Genomic DNA, 20641 nt, shown 5'->3' with positions numbered 1-20641 from the left:
TCTATGGATATGACTACTCAACAATACAACTTTGAGTGCTCAAAGAACCTGGAGGCTAATAAAGGAAAGAGAGTGAGGAAGAAAAGATGGACCCTAAGAACCACTACTTTGTTTGGTGCATAGGGATGTGCCAGGATGATCAACACCACACAGACTCTCTCCTTTTAGGTTCTGTTTCCATTTAAGGAGGTGGAAACATGCAGAGGAGTTAAGTAATGGGGGTCATAGAGCTCAGAGGGTTGAAACTGGGTTTTAAAGCCAGGTTGATTAGTATTAGCCACTACAGGCTCCCTACCCTCCAACTATCAAGAACAAGTAAAGCTTCTTTTAACCACCTTCTGGTCATCTTGGTTACGGGGGTCTTTATTTGTTCTTTGCAATGACACTTCCAAAACACTTTAAGGGCTGTACAAGGTTGCTTGGCTGAACACAGGGGCTCGAGTTCCATCAACCCTTTGCACCATGGTTTCCCACTGCTCCTCAGAGGAGCTCGGGGTACGCACGGAGCAGCTCTCCTGCTCACAAAAGAGCAGTTTTCCTCCTTGCCACTCTGCTGGCCATGATGCTTTTGCATTGCACACTTGCCTACATGTGAAAACAGGGAAGGACAGAGGGCAAACATGAGGTCTCCTCAGTCATTCCACTGGCTTGAGCCTCACCAAAGCATCACAGAGAACTAGTCTGGGTCGACGCAGTTACCAGAAACATCAAGCCGCAAAATGCAACCAGATACTCCATCCAGCCCAGACCCTACTGCAAAATGATCATCCAGAGAGGAGGGTCCTATGACACGGGTCCTCATCAGAAGCCTTTGGTGGCTTCCAGTTATCCAGAAGGAGACCTTCCTTAACCTGAAAGCCTCCTCCTTCCTCAACAACTTCCAATGTCCCTATAAGAAACCCTTGATCCCTCTTCCCTGCACTATTATGGAGATTCTTTCCCCTGGTCCTGTCTCACGTCTCATGCTCTGTCACACAGCCCCTCTCAGTACAACCTGCCCACCCCTCCAGTCTGTGTGGACTAGCCATTCTCCGCTCACCACAGTCACGGCCTATGTGCAGGGTAAGAGGATCTGGCCTATGAACCAAGAGTTCCTTCCCACTGGACCTCTCTGAGTGACTCAGGATAAACTGAAGGAGTTACCTGCAGACCAGCACTGCCTCCCCCAGCTCCCTTCTGGAGAACACAACTTCCTCTGGCTCTCCACACACAGCAGGGCGAGGCAGGCCAAGTTCCAGTGTTTCAAGCCTCCAAGTACCTGATCCAAGAGGGGCCAATGAATCTGTTTTCTAGAATCTTTTAGACTCAAAACTCAGTGTGTCAAGCCAGGAATGCTCAGGACTGTGTCTCCCACCCAGGAGACCAGGGGCAGGGACAGAAACAGACAGATGCATGCAGAGAAGACTCAGCAGAGGCTGCCCAGGAGTGGCTGCTTTAGAAGAGCAGCAGCAGCAGCAGCAGCAGCCGCCACACCACCGTGGGTTCCTAGGTTCTGGGACAGCCCAGGACCCTCAGAGCAAATCCCCTTTTCTGTCAGTGGAGCCCAAGGTGGGAGGCCACTGTGTGGAGCACAGTCCTGATCAGGCCTGCGGCTACACTAAAATGCATCTCACCTTTATCTAGAAAAACTGGCCAAGACAAAAGAAGGCAAGGAGAAGAAACCAACATTGGTGAAGCAGCAGAGAGTTTATTTCAGCTCTTCTGAGCTGTTCGATCTTAGGTTATGTAGAGAACCTCTCTGGAACTTCATTTCCTTGACCTAACATGAGAACATGAACTGGAACTCAAAGTTAGTCAGATAATCCAAGGAGACACCGCACCTGCACATAAAGCTCCTACCATGCGGAGGGTACCCAACAAGTGACGATGCTTTCATACTCTCACCTGGCATCGCTGTGGTCAAGCTTGGAGCCAAGGGTGTTGCAAATGTCTCATAAGAATCCACACAAAAAGGACAAAGGCAGCATTAGCCTATTTCACAAATGAGTAAGGCATCAAGAACTGAAGTCACCTTTCTAAGGTCACTCAGCCAATGTAAGGTCTCTGTGACATGAAATTCCTTGTCTTTTTATTAATGTCCCCACACTATCCTCTTAAGCATGGAAAGAGCTGAGTCCACGCCTGTTCACCATGCAATTTCAAAACCCTTGTTGGGAATCACTCCAATCGGGAGGTAGAGAAGGATTTATTCTGCCTGAAGTTACAGAATCAGGGCCAAGTGCTCCTGCACATCTTTTCTTCCATGACATTCTCCATGAGGTGACAGGTCATGGGAGTCAAAGCTATTAAAGTGGACCCTCTAAATTCTTTGCTGCCCCACAAGATGCTTCATAAACTCTTACTGAATTGAAGGATTAAAATGCCTGGATTTAAACACAGATTCCTGTACTTTGGGGATGACTGAGACCCTTATTTTTCAATACAAGCTGTCCAGAAATGTCAGTTTATTCTTCTGTCTTTCAATGGTGTAACTATAATCTTCCCACACTAGAATATCCAGGAAAGATTTTACATATGATCCAGAAGCTCAAAATACTAAAAGTGCAAGGGACCCAGTACAGGCTCTTCACATAAAATGAAAAAGAGAGCCCTGGAGGTTTAAGAGACTCGCCCTGTGCCCGTCTGAGGCAGGGTCTGGCATGGCGCCCTGGCTTGCTGCTTCCCTGTGGGGGGCTCTCCCTCAACCCAAATCGGCCTCCCTAGCTGATCCTACTGTCTGAGCCTCCTCCTACTGCATCGAAAAGATTGGAAGGAGGGGACCATAAATCATTTTTCTCATAAGTTTATAGTGTTCTTTTCCAAGAAGTTCAAAAGCACTTGGTAATAAACCAAGGTGATGAGTTTATGTCTTTTGCTTTTAAAACGAAACTTTATTTGAATTCCTGGAGAGGCATTTAAGTTTTTTTAAATTTAGGACATTCCTCTCTTATTTCAAGGTTTCACCCTGTGGCATTTTCTATGGGTGGGTGGGTGATGGTGAGAGAGAAGGGCCATGTCTAGCCCTCCCCTGTCTCTCCCAGGCTTTTCTGAACGCCTGCACGCTTCAGCTGACAGAAACCTCCCTTCCATGGCTTTCCACAAGTCCCAACATCCACTCAGAGGAGTCCCTCCATGTGCACCCACAAGCCAGCCTTGTTGTACTTTCTTTCTATGTTTTTCTCAACTTTTTAAGTGCTGGGGATGGAGCCCAGGGCCTCCCACAAGCACTCTGCTGCGAGCTGCACCAGCCCTCCTCCCTGGCCTTCTGGGCCTCTTTTTGCCCTGACTCCTCAGCCAAGAACTGGAAGGAAAATTACACTGTCTGAAAGGGACTCAGCTACTCACAGGAATTACTTTGCCTTCCTAGTAAATTAAAAACTCTTGTCTTTTGCTCCTGTCCTTCGGAGGTCAGAAAAAAAGAAAACACAGCAAACTTAATGAAACTGAAGCTGAGAAGAACCACGTTTTAAGAAGATGAGAAAGAGACCAAGAGACAGACAGGGGGGGCGCAGGCCGGACCCATCACACTTCCGACACCAATTTTAAGCAGATATGAAATCATCTTACTTTGACTGGACCAAGCTTTTTTTGCTAACGATTTTATGCAGGTATCAACTCTGAGACAAAGGGCAATAACTGTGTGCCAATGTTCCCACCCACCCTGTAGCCTTTCCAAACAGAAACATGGGGTTAGCTGCTCTCAGGCAGGTAGAACTACACACTTAGCTCCTAGGGTCCTGCATTCAATAACCATTTAGTGAATGAATAAACCCTCGAAGTACTTAATGATTCAATATATGTCTACGGTTTCTATTCCCTCTGGCTTCACCGACTAGCAGGCCAAACTATACAAAACTCTCCAAGTAAAACCATGGATGGCTAATCCAGGAGGAGGAAGAAATAGTGGGGTTCTCTGAATGATTTCAACAAGTGCCCCTACCACGAAACTGTGGGAGAACAATAAGGTAACCCTGTGAGTCCCATTCCAACCCATTTATAGACACAACAGATATAAAGATGGAGCCCCACCACTGCGGAGCAGAGCAAATGAAGCGAAGGAGCTGAGCGCTACATAGCCGCAGTTTAAGTAGAGAAGAAAGCTGAACACCGACAAGGCAATTTCTGTTCCTACCTGTGGATGTAGCTGGCATTTCTCCTAGAAAAATACCAAAATATTCTTAAGAGGGTTGTTGCTCTACTACAACCATTAAGCAGCTCTGGTCAACTATTTAAATGATAAAGTATCAGGGCCTGAGCTACTTAAAACATCTTGACTGATCTTTGTGAACTATAAACCCAACAGGTAATCAATTCCTGATGAGCCCCTCAACCAACATCATCAAATGAAAAGCAGGAAAACTTGACATGTGCCCTGTTGCTACTCCAAAGACAAAAGGGACACAAAAATCAAAAATTAGATTTGTGATGGTCTCCAGGGCCAAAAGTCTTTCAGGAGATAGGGGCTTCTTTAGACCCGAGAAAGGCTCCCCTCTCTGGTTCCCTGCACCCAAATCATGTCTTCTCTTGCCTAAATCTCTCAAGAGAGCCTAAGATGTCAGTAACCAGGCCAGCTGTCTCCCAACAGTACTCAGAACTAAAGCTTTTGAGAACATAAGAGATGTCCAGCAGTAATATCCATAGGGGACACCAATTTTCCTCCAACCAAAATTCAAATAATTTTCTCTGAATCTTTCCTTTAAACAAAATGATCCACTTTAAAACAGTTACCTGTTGTATTCTGAGGTCCCTGATGGATGGATTTATTTCTATCTTACGCTGCAATCAGAAGCAATGCTGATCCTTCTGGCTAAAAAGTCTTTTTTAGTACTTCTAAATGGGTGACAATGGTCAGCGGCAGCAGATGTCTTTTGGAGAGCATCTCATCTCAACTCCTAACCACCCTATGAGGTAAGTTTTAATACAAGACCATAATTGCTGTCTGCCATTCTGAAACCGAAAAAGCTCTAAAACCCAAAAGTTTTTCCATAACTTACTTGGCAGCAAAACTTAATGGACCTGAACTCATTTGAAGGCAAAGCCTGCCCTGAACTAACATGAGACTATTTAGATTTTAGTTATCCCACATAATGTGACTATCCCAATGGTTTGCTAGACAAATAGAAATGTGTGTGATTACTATGTGCTGTCCTAGATCCCCTGGAGGTTATTTAATAGAAACTATATGCACCTTAACACCTTTTTAACTCCCCCACCATCTTAGGATTCTGAAATATTTGGTCCCCGTGTTGTAAGACATAGTATTACCAATTTCTATTCTCAATTTCTATTATTGCTAATTTCTATTATTTCTCATTTGTCATTTTACAGACAAGAAACAGACTCCTTGAGGGGAAGCAACTTGCACACGAACACAAGGGGTAAGAGCTGTCTCTGAGGCTGGCAGTTTCTTTCCAAACCCAAGTTTGTAAGCACTGTGGTGGGTTGCCTTAAGATCTGTCTGAATCCTCAACACAAAACTTCACCAGGAGAGGCGCTATGCCAGCCTGACTATTCTCTCTAACCAACTACTTAAAAACCTAGGGAAATGAGTGAAAAACACCAACCAGAATGGCAGCAATTCAGAGGGCCTGGTACTTACCTTGCCCAGGACAGTGAGGCATGGTTTGGGGTCCAATTCTGGCTGTTCCAGCTTCACCACTCCTACCCAGCCATACTCGTACAAGTCCTCTTCATCATTGTTATTACACAGGCCCAGTGGGTGCATCTAGAGTCAAAAGGGAAAGAAAATTTCAACAGGCCAGTTTGACTCACATCGTACATTTCTCAGATTCCAGCCAAATTTAAGACAGGGGACAGTTTTTCAACCCATGGGTAATCCTATTTCAGTACATTGATCTATGTGCTGGGGAGAACATAACAGACCCACTATAAATATATTTTATGGATGCTTTCCTTCTGTTTTGTAAGTAGTGGTCATTCAAGGTGGAAACCACCTGATAGGAGGTAGGGAAAGGAAAACAGTATAACTCCCATGTAAGTGCCAACCTAAATCGCTATGAAATTTAACATTAAGTAGCAATTATAAATGAGACTTGCTAGGTTAGCATCCAAGACCATTTGGTTCCTAAACCTTAAAAACACATATACTTCAACTTAAGCAAGAGACACATCCAGGACTTTATGGAGAGAGAACCAGAAACATGGCAGAATCACCAGTATGATTAGCAGAATGTTTAAAAACTCTCCTGGGTTAGTGGAAATTAGTTTAGTCTTTTCAAATTTTACAAAGCACAAAATCGAAGATTGGCAGAAGAGCATCAACAAACTTTCTCACATAAAAGCCTGAAAAACGGCAATTCTAAGATATGTGCTCACAGTTCTATCAATGAGTTGTATCAGATCCTAGAACCTTAACCAACAACACGCAAAGAGAAAAATCCTCATGGGTAAACATATCAAGGAGCTGATGAACTAGCAGTGTGTGCTAAGTAAGTTCTTCATACGGAAAAAATCCGTCTTTTGATTTGTGGCAAGTGAGAGACACAGGAGACCTAAGACAGAATAAGGGCCCTTAAAGACAAAGATTATGTCCTAATCTCCAGAACCTCTGAATAAATTACCTTACCCAACAAAAGACAGTTTCCGGATATGATTCAGTTTGAGAAGGGAAGGCTGTTTAGATTATTCAGGTGGGCCTGATATATCAAAAGGGTCCTTTAAAGGGAAAGAGGGAGGAGAAAGTGAGGAGAGGGGAGGGGAGGAGAGGAATGGAGTGGGGAAGAGAGGATACACAAAAGCAGAGGTTGGAGTGATGTGCTCTGATGCAGAAGAGGGACAATATTCAAGGAAAGCAGGCAGTCTCCAGTAACTGAAAAAAACAGATTTTCCCCTACAGCTTCCAGAAGGAACACAGCCCTGCAGACCTATTGTGGACTTCTGACCTCTAGAACTATAAGAGAATACAATGGTGCTGCTTTAAGCCATTTAATTTGTAATAACTTGTTATAGCAGCATACAGGAAACCAATACATCCACCTTACCCCCACTTGTTTTTACAGATGAGAATAGAAGTTTAAGTTTAGTGGCTTTTCCAAGACAACACAGCTATGAAGTGGCAGACCTAGAGGGTATAACCTGTCACTCAGATTCATAGTTGAATACCTTCCCATGCTACCTGCTTACTTCGTGATCCCATCTGACTGAGAGAGGGAGGAAGACAGAAAATCTTTAGGAAAAAAATGTTTCCAGCTGTATTTGAGTGCAACAGGGAAATATTGCAGGCAACAAAGGTTGCTAGAATGTTTGGGAAAGCTTTGCACAGCTGCTGAGCCTCAAATGAGCTTCAAAGGAAGAATGGGACCAATCAGGGCCATCATTCTAAGCCCTGGAAGAGCTAGTAAGAGATGATGGTAGGGGGAAGAATGGGACCAGCCTGATCAACAGACGGGCCAAAGTCTACACCAAGAAGGCAAAGAGAAATTCTCAAAAATTAGAAGCTTGTCTGAAACACCAAGATAGTATCATAGGTTCTTATTACAGATTTTTAGGCAGAAGATGATGCATTGCCATTTAAGCAGATGGATGAAAGACACACCTTTGGGCGGTGAATGGTACAAACAGGGTGCAGCTCCCAGATTTTAGATACTTGGAATTTGAATTTCATGGAATAATGAGGAAATAGTTGCATAAGCCCACAGAGCAAGTGAGGGGTTACTGTTGCTGAGCACGGAGTGGAAGGGGCTACCAATTGCTGTTTCTATAGTGATTGAGTACTGTATCCTCTGGGAATTCAAGATATAGAGAGCCCTGGAATATCCAATTTTTGTTTGAGCCTTCAGGCTCAGGGCTCTACAGACCAGTGGAACTGTGGGACCTTTTCCCCAGGGTGCCCCTGCAGGGCCTACCCACTCTGGAATGATCTACAGTTATTAATGATGAGTAGCCTGAATGCCAAGACCTCCAACTAGAAAGGGGATGTGTGAGGATGATGAGCTAACTGTACCACCTCTGACTTCCAAGAAAAGATCTGAGTGTTGGCTCAAACCAGCTTCCTGAAATCCCAGGTCAACAACAATGGCAACCACACTTCTGACCCTTTTCCATTACATTCCATGATAGTTCTAACCTGGCCACATAACTTAGAGGTCTCCAGTTAGATGTCAATCATCTATGTGGTTTGATCGATGATGAAGAACTGCTTTGGAGGAGCAGAGGTATCATCCAGTCCTAAGACATTGTATCTTTATCAAAACTCTACTAAGGAAATAAACCTGGCACACAGGGCCACATATCATGTAAAATCTACTTGTATAAAATGTTCAGAACAGGGAAGATCACAGAAACAGAAAGCAGACTTGTGGTTGCTATGGAAGGAGAAAATGGGAGTGACTGCTTAATAGGTATACAGTTTCCTCTTGGGGGTGATAAAAATGTTCCTGAACAAAATGGTGGTGATGGCTGCACAACACTGTGAACATGCTAAATGCCACTGAATCATATACTTCAAAATGGTTAAAATGCATTATATATGAGTTTTGCCACAATAGAAACATTTGTTTAAAAAAACCGAACAACTGTATTGAGTTTGTTTACTCCAAAATTACTGCCATCTGCCTAGTGCTGCCCTCAGCTAATGTGGGGATCCACAGTGAAGGACAGTGCAGTTTCCACACTTCCAGAACCAAAGCCAATTACAGCAGTCCTTCTGGAAACTGTGTCTTGCAGAACAATAGCCCCACAAGATGAAAAACAGGTTCTTGCACAAGTAAATAACACAGAGGAACACTTCATAGGGACCAGGATCTATATTTGTAAATTAAAGCTATGTAGAAGATTATGGTTTAAAAAACAAAAAGTTGTGAGACACAGTAGTAGTACATGCCTATACTAAGACGGTAGGATTTCAACTTCAAGGTCAGTCTCAGCAGCTTAGTCAGACCCTATCACAAAATAAAAAATAAAAAGAATCAGGAATGTAGCCCAGTGGTAGAACAACCCAGGGTTCAATCTGCAGTACCAAAAAACAAAACAACACAAAGCTTTAACTCTTTGCAAAAACCACCAATTCCTACTCTAATTTTAAGCCTGTTTGTGTTTAATAGATCACATTGTTCATGGAACATTTTGAGAAATGCTAAGTTAGGGAAAATACATATACACACGTGGGAGAATAAACCTACAGTAAATATGACACAAGGTAAAGCTAAATGTAATCGAATGCTGAACACACAGAATGCAAAAGCAAAGGCAATTTTTTGTGGAAAAAAAGTGGAGGAACAGTCAAGGGCAGCCCGAGAGAAGGTGAAGCCCAGGAGGGCAGCAGATGTGGAGGGGAGAGGATTGGGATGGGAACCATGAGCAGCAGAAGTTGAGGTTGAGGTCTAACCCATGGTAGCCATCGTGAGGATGAAGTAGGCCTGACCAGGCCAGAGGTTCACACCTCGGAGGAGCAAAAAATACTCAGTTCCACACAAAAGGCATGTCAAGAATGCGTCCCCAGGCAGACAGCAATCTGAACGGTGTAAACATCAGAACACACCCAAAGGTCCCCAAGTGTCTGTCAGGGTCCACTCAGGTCTGTCATGCCAGCACCCTAGGCTGCACTTCATGCCAGACCCTCTCTCCTCTCCTCAGCACCTCAGCACCCACACTTTCCTCCAAGACTCCCCTATCAGCTCTTCCAATGACACCTGGGTGACTGTTAGCAACTCAACATGTCAGTCCTGTCACAGGTGTTGACTTCTGAACAGGATCAAAGCCTTAAAAAGCAAAAGAGGGCTGTGGTTGTGGCTCAGTGGTAGAGCACTTGCCTTGCAAGTGTGAGGCAGTGGGTTCGATCCTAGCACCACATAAAAATAAATAAAGGCATTGAGTCCTCACACAACTTAAAAAATGTGTATGTTTTGAAAGCACTAGTGAGTACAACTGGCTGGTGTGGGTTGTTTATTTTCCTATGAAAGGTAAAGAAGTTACCAAAATCCTGCCTCATAGGATTGAAAACCACCTCATCATCCTCGCCGCTTCCTATCACCACACCAGTTCCTTCTCTTCTGAGTTCCTTATTCTTGTCTACATCCCCAGGTGCCCAAACCTGCAAATTCAATCTTACCTACTATGTTTCTCAAATATAATGGGCTCCTTCAACTCAGCTGCTAGAAGAAAATACTCTAAGATTCAGGTTGCTGTCAATTCAACCCTGACAACAGTATCTGCTTCCAGAAATACCTGTTTTCCTAGGACTATCGTCATTTACACCCCGGTATTCTCTTTACCCAAAGGTCAAAGTTATGAGCTCAGAAGAATGTTTTTTAGGGTATAGAAATAGTCATACATGAAAATATTCATTAGTGAGCTGACCTGTCACAAAGGATAGAGTCTTCTAGGCAAAGGTGTCAAATACAAATTACTTGTGCCATGTCTGGAAGACTAAAGCAGAGAGCTGTCCCATTCATTAAACAAATATTATGCTCCTATGTTTATATATTTTAATTTCATTTAATCCTTATAGCAAACTCTTTCCAGTTGTTGAAATACCAAAGAAGACAGTGAATAGACTATATTAAAAAGTTACAAACTACAACTGCAAATCAGCAACCAACACAGAATTTAACAGAGTTCATCAAAGTCTTTTTTCTTGGTACTGGGAATTGAACCTGGGGGTATGTTACCAGTGAGCTACATCCCCAGGCCTCACCCATGCTAGGCAAATCTCTTAACACTCAGCTACATCCCCAGCTTCATTCCCAGTCCTTTTTATTGTTATTTCTGAAACAAAGTCTTGCTAAGTTGCTGAGTCTAGCCTCGACTGCAAGATCCTCCTGCCTCAGTGTCCCAAATTGCTGGAATTACAAAAGGCATGCACCATATGCCTGGCCCATGAAAGTCTAATTAGTCAACAATGATAGGGTTCTACTCAAAGCTAATGACAAATAATCTATTTAAAGAATAAGAAATATTCATAGGTGCTTCCATAGAGAATGATCAAATAGTTAAGAGAGAACTTTGAGCAAAGTGAGAGTTCTCTCACTTGGAAAATGACTCTTGATGATCATGCTGCAGAAGTAAAACATGAGGGAAGGACACCATATCCATATTCTTAGCCAAACGTACTGAAAGTGTCTTAACACTAACCACATGAGTTTTAGTCTTTGTTTATTCCCAGAAATCTAAACAAGGTTATTATTACCATTTAATTTGTTAAATTTAAAAAAATTTAATTTCATTTTTTAAAAGATATAACCTCAATCAAATCTTTATTTATTGCCTTCTTAAACACACACACACACACACACACACACATTAGCCCTTAATTTAAAAGATCCCAAGATCTTTTTTTGGATAACAGCCATCTATACAGAACGGAGACCTTCTACTTTTGAAATTCACATATTATTTCAAAGGTTCAGCTAAGCATTGCTTCCACACCATTGCTCCAGAGAGTTATCACATAAAAACTTCCTAATTCACACCAACCAGTATCATGCAGACTACTACACACAGGACCTGTGTGCACTTCTGAAGACTTAATCATTCAAAATTAGTTTTAGAATACTTCAATGTACAATGTTTTAAACACTTTAACTTTGAACTTAATGGGGCATATAAACATTTTTAAATTATAGTCTTTTCTGAGTTTATTTTCTTAAAATGTTGATGAGTAGGGTTTACCTAATCAAATGTTTGAAATTTAAGAATTTTTGGCCTTACTATTTGTAAGAAGGCTAAAAACATGTATGAGGCACATGAGAAAGAAATACTAATGAAAACATAAAGGGAAAAATCCAACAGACTCAGAAATCTAGAATGGAACTCGACAAAAATACCAATAAACACTTTTCTTCTCCATTATGGAAGAGGACAGACTGAAATGAGAAGATAAGCAAAATTCCTGTGATGTATTTACAGAAGAACTTTGTGCAAATGAAAAGCTTCATACTGGAAGTATGACCTGTGTTATAACTTTGATCTTATGCTACCAGAACAATAATATCTTGCTTAAATCAACTGAAGGGAAAATTCCCAGTTAGCCCTTTACCACGAAGTGTGCCACCATTATTATTCAGCTGTGGCTCGTGCACTCTTATTCCTTGTTTTGTCCCAAGTGGTATTTGGGAATGGGAAGATGAGAGCTTGGAAATCATGTGCTCTTGTGTCTAAATCTTTCTCCTGCATCTTAGAGGCACATCACATAGGCAGATGACTCTATACACCTTGATTTTCTGGTCTATAAAATAGGGACAACAGCATCTGTATAAACAGGATATCAAGGATTAAGTGAGATAAAATACACAAACATAGTAACGTGGAAGATGTTCAATAGATGGGGAAAAAATCCCTTTCTCTAGAACTCATCATGCTCACTTGTGCTTTGTGCCTTGGAATATTCTGGCCAGGCATGGTGGTGCACACCGTCATCCCAGCAACTCCCGAGGCTGAGGCAGGAGGATCACAAGTTCAAAACCAGCCTCAGCAGATTAGCGAGGCACTTAGCAACTCAGGGAGACCCTATTTCTAAATAAAATATTTTAAAAGGGCTGGGGACGTGGCTCTGTGGTTAAGCATCTCGGGTTCAATCCCCAGTACAAAAAAAAAAAAAATTTCTGCCCTTCGAGATTAGTTTAAATGTCACCTCTTCCATGAGGCTTTCTTGACAGTTACATTTAAGTTTCTTCCACCTTTGATCCCACTCTGTATGATGCTTACCACAGTTCCTTTTCCCTCCCCTTGATAAAGTACAGTATTACTTGGAGGTCTCCATTTACCCCACCTAGGGTCTTGTATTCAACAGGTGCTCAGTAAACTACTACTGGCCAAACTGCCTTTGGCTTCTGGTAGACAGGCCAGCTGCCACGACTCCACTCTGCTTTTCTTAAGCCACTTGGGTTTCAGCTTGGCTAAGTGGTCAGGACAAACAGGTCAGGATTTAATCAAATTACTGGGTGAACTTTTAAAGACCTGGCTCTTACATTAATTGATTACGAAGTCAACAGATATTCTCAGGACAAAAAAGACAAGTAATGGCATTGGACAGAGGCTGTTCTCCTCAGCCCTGATGTGAATCCATGGCAGCCAGAGGGCCAAGGCTTCCAACGCATAACACACACAAAACCACTCCCAGCTGACTGGCCACCAGGGCACTAGAAGGGGAGGAAAAGAGGATATCAAGCTTTCCCACTCATGTCCAGTCTCAAAATCTGCAGTAAGCAAAAACAAAATGAAAGACTAAAACAAGGAAGAGGCAGGCATGGGATCCAGGCATAAGGCATGCAGCAGAGAAATGAAGGAAATCTCAGGATACAGGCTCTGCAACCAGCCTGGCAAGTGACCTGTCCAGATGAGGCCAGGGGATGATAGTTGTGTGACAGCCAAACTGAATCATTACCCGATGAGTGTGCAGTAGTAAGGAGAGTTTTACAGCCCTGGACAAGAGAACGAAATGTGACAGTTACAGGGCAAATCAAGTAACTGAGGGCAGGGAGTAGGAAATGACACACAACTACTAACGCCAGGAAGAAATAAAAAGTTACACCAGAAATTTAGACTGTGAGCAGGGGAGGGCCTGCAGGGATGGCCCAGATGAGAAAACTGACAGTCAAATTAGTGCAGACCCTGACATATAAACAACAACTGTGATATAACTAAATTGGAAGAATGTAGGGAAGGAAGGTGCGGGGGGGTTGCAGAGGAAAAAGAAAGAGACTAAAACCTTCATCTTTTTATAGCAGGAAATAAAAAGACAATTTTAAAATGGACTAAAAATATCAAGCGGCAGTATGAGCATTATTCACAGAACTTGAGAAATATTCACTGAGGTAAAGAGCAGAAGAATTGAAAATAGTTGCCTCCGGCAATAGCATCAGAGATGGTGAAGGGTAAAACAGTGGAATAGTCTTTTTTATCTTGCCTGAGGTACTTTTTACCTCCCCAGTCCCCTCCAGCACTGGGGATGGAACACCCAGGAGCACTTACCACTAAGCTATATCCCCAGTCCATTTTATTTTAAGACAGGATCTTGCTAAATTGCTTAGGCTGTCCTTGAACTTACAATCCTCCTGTTTCATCTTAATGAGCAGCTGGGATTACAGTGTGTGCCACTGTGTCCAGTTTACACTTCTGTGTTTTTATGAATATAATGGTTTGTTATTTTGATCAAAACTTTTTTTTTTAAAGAGAGTGAGAGAGGAGAGAGAGGAGACAGAGAGAGAGAGAGAGAGAGAGAGAGAGAGAGAGAGAGAATGAGAGAATTTTTAAATATTTACTTTTTAGTTCTCGGCGGACACAACATCTTTGTTTGTATGTGGTGATGAGAATCGAACCCGGGCCGCACGCATGCCAGGCGAGCGCGCTACCACTTGAGCCACATCCCCAGCCCCTTGATCAAAACTTTATGCATTGCTGGTTAAAATCTCTTCCTCCAGGTATCCCAGCAGATTCTATGGGTCCCCCCGACTGGAAAGGAGGGGAAGCATTTTGTCAGGCCCAAGAGAGATCCCACAGGCTCCCTGCACAAGACAGTGGACACTTGAAGGAAGACTGGTTATTCTGAGAGCCATCCAGGACCTGGGCTTGGAGGGCTGGGAACACAGACAGCATAAGGATGACTCAGGGAGAGACAGTGGAGGAGGAAGACCCTGCAGGCTTCACCATGCTCACAACCAAAAATAACTCACAGGTGGCACCAGAGTGTGATATGGATTTTGGTGTCACAGAGAAGATAGACAAACAAAAACCAGGGTGACCACTCTAGGAAGCCCCAGTTTTCTCCCAGACTCTTATAGATCCTAAGATCTCTAGAAGATGCCCTGAACATGCCACTGGCATTCCAGGTAAGGAGCTGCACTGGCAAAATGGTTAACAACAAGCAACGCAGGCACCTGACCATCTTTGGTGTCAGGAATGGAACAACTGGTTTAATGTTGAAATATGAAAATGGACTTTCTTCAAATTTCTGAGAGCCTGATGAGCTGGCTATCATGGTTTCACTGTTTTGTTAACAGACAAAAGAATCTATGAGAACTTCTAAGCCTGAAGACTGTGTCAGGCAAGGTTACATATCTGGAGAAAAAAAAAAAAAACACAAAACTACATTCCCTTGAGTATGGTCCATCAAGCCAAGCTTTGAAACCAAGACCAGCTCTTTAAGAAGCTTTTAGCACAAAATCCTTGAGATACACTGCTGCACTTTCCACCTGTCTGAAGGGCAAAACTGAAACCACGGCTGGTGGTGCTTTTATCCAAGGTTACAATATCTCTACACTCCACTAAGAGTTTAAAATAACTTCAAAAGGGCCGCCTGCTTCTAAGTGGGTCACTGTTACACAGGAGCCAAACACTCAACTAACAGGAGGACCAGACATTTCACTCTGTAATAGTATCTCATCAAAAGATTCCTGGGGATTTAAAAGGGAAACTTCCTTCCTTTTGTCCTTTGCCGATGTCGGCCAGGGTAGGGTGTCGCTGTGGTACAGTTTCACATCAAACTGTCCAGACCTTTTCTTAAAGGTGTGGTGGCTAGGATCAAGACTATAATTTATGTGAAGGAATGGAAAAAGTACAGCCCCACCCATTTTTCTCTTGAATCATAGGGATCAGATTTTTCTCTTCTATGTACAAAGAAATGGACAACTCTTTAGTTCTTTCAACGGACAGCCTAAACCTTTTTCTGGATCTAGAATCCAGAAGAACCTGAATATACTTTTTTCCTTGTTGTTATAGCTGTAATGGGGATGGAAACGGACCCAGACTCAAAAAAGGAGCTGGCTGTGGCTGCTATTTGCTGGAGATTTCCAACTCACTGTGCCTGAGGATTAAACCAACACTTCTCCAATAGGGACTCTGGTTTTCTGAATACTCAGCTGGAGTCTCCCCCAGTGGGCATCAGTTTTTAAAGAAAACCAAAGAATATCCTATTTAGTTCCTCTTTTAGTAAAGAAGACAATAACGATGGTATGGTAGAAAAAGTATGTATAAAATTTTAAGTAAAATTAGTATACACAACAACTACTATTTAAAAACCACATCTGCATCTGGCTCTACACTGACGGGAAACAATTTTAAAAGTTGATGGGTTGGAGAATAAGAACGATAGGAGATTTTTCTTTTGGGGAGTCTAGTATTCATTCATACCAACACTTGCTGAGCACTGACCCCATGAATGAAGGTTGGACAAGAAAAGGCAAACAAGACCTGAGTCCTCTCTTACCACAATGTTGTTTGATCAGTACAGGTTTTCAAAAAAATCTAAAATGTATGTACATCTACTGATGCAACTGACAATGGAAACTGGAAACTTAGGGCTTTTTCTTATAAGTGAGCTCTATGGATAACAGAGTTTAAAAACCAACAAATGGCACAACTAGGTAATAACATGCATCATCAAAGAGATGCACTCCTTTCCCACAACAGACACCACAGCTTCCAACGGGCTGGCTCAGCAGGGCTGAGCATACCCCTAGAGAAAGCTCTCTGTATAATTGGAAAGCCAGACACATGTATAGCGCCGAGCACACAACATGCTAGTTACCAAGGCTGCCTGCTGGTGCTCAGCAAGAAAAATACAAAAGAGCCAAGTATGATGGTGCACGCCCATAATCCCAGCAACTCAGGAGGCTGAGACAGGAGCTCACAGGTTCAAAGCCAGCCTGAGCAATTTAGCAAGAATTTGTCTCAAAATAAAAATAAGCCAGGTGTGGTGGCACACGCCTGTAATCCTAGCAACTCAGGAGGCTAAGGCAGGAGAATCCCAAGTTCAAAGTCAGCCTCGGCAACTTAGGGTCACACTAAGCAAGTTGGTGAGACTCTGTCTATAAACAAACAAACAAACAAACAGGGCTAGGGATATGTCTCAGTGGTTAAGTGTCCTGGGTTCAAGCCCTGGTACCAAAAAATAAAATAATTAATTAATTAATTTAATTAAAAGGCTGGTGGTGTAGCTTAGTGGCAGAGCATCCCTGGGTTTAATCTTTAGTGCTATCAAAAAACAGAAAAAGAAAAGAAAAAGGAAAGTGAGAGGGGGAAAAAAAAAAAACACAAGAGAAAAGCATAATGCAGCAGACAGGGTGCAATCAACAATAAAGACTATTTTAATTCATGATGACAGCAATTCAGCTCATCAATCTAACACCAAGTTTGTTCAAGAGGACATAATGACCGAAGGAACACCAACGCAGAAAAGAGACAAAATTAATCTAAACAAAAACAAAACTAAAAAATCATTTCACCATATATCTAAAAATACGTATCCTCCAAGTATCACAATACAGTTCGAGTCAAGGTTCTTTATAAAGACAATGACTCCTGACAGGAGGAATTTCTTTATAAGGATCTGGTGGAATGTAATAAGCCCAGTTTTTTGTAATCTTGAGTAGTTTTCTAAAGAAAGTGGAAGGTAAGCCTTTGAGAGACAGGTTCATTTCCTCCCGATAAAGAGTCTAAGTTTCTTTCTTTCCAGAAGTCTCTTTAATTAGAAAAACACTGAAATTAAAACAGAACGAATTATCCAATACAGTGTGGAAAACAGGCACTTTAGGGTCCAGCCTAAGAGTAGAGCCTATGTTTTTAGCCTGACGCCATCAGGGAACCTTGAACCTACTGCACTATCTATCATAAGCCACACTGGCCTAAGGTATAACTCTGCTCTGTCACTTCCCTGTGGCCTTGTAAGAATCACATAACCTCTAAGCCTTGTTTCCCCAAAGGGCAGTACTGATCCTTCCAACCCTGCTTACATTCCTGAGGGTTAAATATAAAGAACTTGTGTGTCTGGCACATGAAAGATGAGCAAATAAACACAATACCAAAAGCACAAGCAACCAAAGGAAAAATAGATAAACTGAACTTCAACAAAATTAAAAACTTTTATGCTGTAAAAAATACACACCATCAAAGAATACATACCACTGTAGGTGGTACACACCTACAATCCCAGCAATCCTGGAGGCAAGGAGGATTGCAAATTCAAAGCCAGCCTGGGCAACTTAATGAGACTGTGCCTCAAAATTAAAAATGAAAAGGGGTGGGGATATGTGTTGGTGGTAGAACACCCCTTGGTTCAATCCCCAGTATGGGAATGGTGGGTAGTGAAAAGATGACCACAGAATAGAAGAAAATATGTGACAATCTTCTATGTGGTAAGGAACCTACATCTGAAATACAAAAAGAGATCTTACAATTCAATAATAAAAACACAAATTATCCAATTAAAAATGGGCAAAAGATCTAAACAGATATTTCTCTAAAAAAGATGTGCAAATAACAATAAGCACAAGAAACGCTGCTCAGCGTCATTAGCCCTCAAAGAAATGTAAATCAAACCACAATGATACCATTTCACACTAGGATGGCTATAATACAAAAAGATAGTTAACAGCTTTATACACTGCTGGTAAAAATGCAGAATGGCATAGCTGCTTTGGAAAAGAGTCTGGAAGCTCCTCACACAATTAAACAAATGACCTAGCAATTCTATCCCTAGGTGTATACTCAAGAAAATGAAAACTATATATGCACAAAATCTTGCTTATAAGAATATTATTCATAATAGCCCAAAGGTAGAAATAACCCAAATGTCCATCAACTGATGAATGGGTAAACAAAATGTGGTATATCTGTACAATGGAATATTATTCAGCACTAAAAGGGATACACTAGTACTTGGAGAAACTTGACAAGCCAAAGAAGCTGAGTGAAAGAAGCCAGTCACAAAAATCCACATCTTATATAAACGTCCAGAATAGATAAATCTATACAGACATAAAGTAGATTAGTGGCTGATTAGTCTTAAGGGTTGTGAGGGTGGATGGAAAAACAGGAAAATGAGAGCCAAAGGTTTCTTTTTGAGGTGATTAAAATGTTCTAAAATGGACTGTGGTGCAGACTGTAGAACACCATGAATATACTAAAAACTCCTGAACTGTACACTCTATATAGGTGAATTATGTGGCATGTGCATTATACCTCAATGAAGCTGTTATTAAAGAATTATGCAGGGACTGGAGTTATGGCTCAGTGGGAGAGAGCTTGCTTAGCATGTGTGAGGCACTGGGTTCGATTCTCAACACTACATAAAAATGAAGATATTATGTCTTCCTACAACTCAAAAATAGCATTAAAAAAAAAGTTATGCAAATAAAGGGTAAGTGAGGGGAGAATATCTAATGAGGTGAGACTCATTATCAACAGTGGCATGCTGTGATGAAAAGAACACTGCCAAGCTCCACTACCCAGGCAATCCCCGCATCTCCCCAACGTTCCGCTTGCTCATCTATTAAACAGGGACAGCGCCTGCCTCACCCAAGTGAGATGGCACAAGTCAATATATTTGATAAGGATCCAAGGCTGGATGGAAGTGGGGTGGATTATGGGGTACTGCACAAGGGTATCCCCCCCAGGCAGGGATGGAATGGGCATGGTACAGCCTCATGGGAGGGTCAGTGAGAGGGGCACTGGATGCAACAGGATTACTTCCATTCAACATTCCAAGACCACACAATCAAGCAAGAAACCAACACAAAGCAGGACACCAGGGATGAATCTGGCGTGGGCAAGGATTCCCAGGGAGGCAGATGGTGCCTCTGGGTTTCTTAAGGGCTCGCTAGCTATACCCACAGGCTACAGATTCACCTCATTCTGTCCTCTGACTCTCTGTAATTGCCCTGGTAAGTTTCCAAACCCAGGGAAGGAGCCAAGAGCACTTCAGGAAGGGACACTTGATGAAAATCACCTGATTAAAATATTCCTGTGTAGTCTGTTAATCGCAGGGGAAGAGGGATAGGGAGGGGAGGAAACCACAGGCTCAAATGTTAAAAGCAATAAATTTTATGCTGGGCTTTGCCACCCTGTATGACCTTGGGCAAGTCACACAAGGGCCCCGTTCTCTCTGATCCTGAGAGCAAGGGGAATGCCCGCCACCTGCCTACCTCATGGGGGTTTTGGGAAGATTAATGAGATAAAGTCTGAGCTGTGCTGTGGGCTCCATGGAGACAGCCACTATATATCAGGAATTATTAGCACAGGCTAGGGTAGTTTCTTGCCTATTCCCCACCTCATTAAGCTACCTATGCCTATTACATCTGCTTATAAAAGTTCTTGCTCAAAGAAGAGTGGACCGGGGAGGTCATAACCCAGGCTAATCTGCCCTGGTAGGTCTCATTAAAGCCACTCCCTAAATCTACCCTTGTCCCTAACAGGGCACCTTGAAACTCTGGCATAGTGTTCAACATGTCATACTAGTGATGGATGATTGAGGGTGGTGGGGAGGTCCTCTGGACAGTTTGAGATCCTTTATGTTACCATCCCCTAACTACCCCCAACATTCTAGCACACTAGAAGGTAACTGCCATGTTGCTGGGGATAAGGGACATATTGCTGGGGTCTTCAACTAATCAATTCTAGGTGTCAGACAAGTTTTTGCAGTGTCTAATTTCAAGACAACCATTTAAAGAAATCAGCTGGCTCTATGTTCCTACACAAAGCAACCAGTATTTATTGTGGTTCTCTCCCGCCTGCCCCACCAGTGCTGGTTGAACAGGGCATTCTACCATGGAATTACATCCCTAACCCTTTTTATTTTATTTTGAGGCACGTCTAAGTTTTATTGTGTTTCGAAGTGAGGGCAAGATTATATTGTGTGACTGTGTGTCCTTATGTTTGATGCTGGTCTCTATCCAGTTGGATAAACTAAATGTATTGTTGGATGTATTTC

At 42.5% G+C, this 20641-nt stretch overlaps 1 protein-coding gene across 1 annotated transcript in view; it reads right to left on the bottom strand.

The window, feature by feature from the left end:
- Positions 1 to 20641, bottom strand: part of Znrf3 (zinc and ring finger 3) — a 150738-nt gene that overhangs the window by 55577 nt on the left and 74520 nt on the right. Inside the window, exon 2 of the mRNA XM_076865105.1 lies at positions 5579 to 5704. Within this exon, the coding sequence (XP_076721220.1) occupies positions 5579 to 5704 (126 nt within the window). The remainder of the gene's footprint in view (positions 1 to 5578; positions 5705 to 20641) is intronic.

The sequence above is a fragment of the Callospermophilus lateralis genome, chromosome 1 (assembly GCF_048772815.1).
Source record: "Callospermophilus lateralis isolate mCalLat2 chromosome 1, mCalLat2.hap1, whole genome shotgun sequence".
Taxonomy (NCBI): Eukaryota; Metazoa; Chordata; class Mammalia; order Rodentia; family Sciuridae; genus Callospermophilus; species Callospermophilus lateralis.
This window is presented reverse-complemented; position numbering and strand designations above follow the sequence as displayed.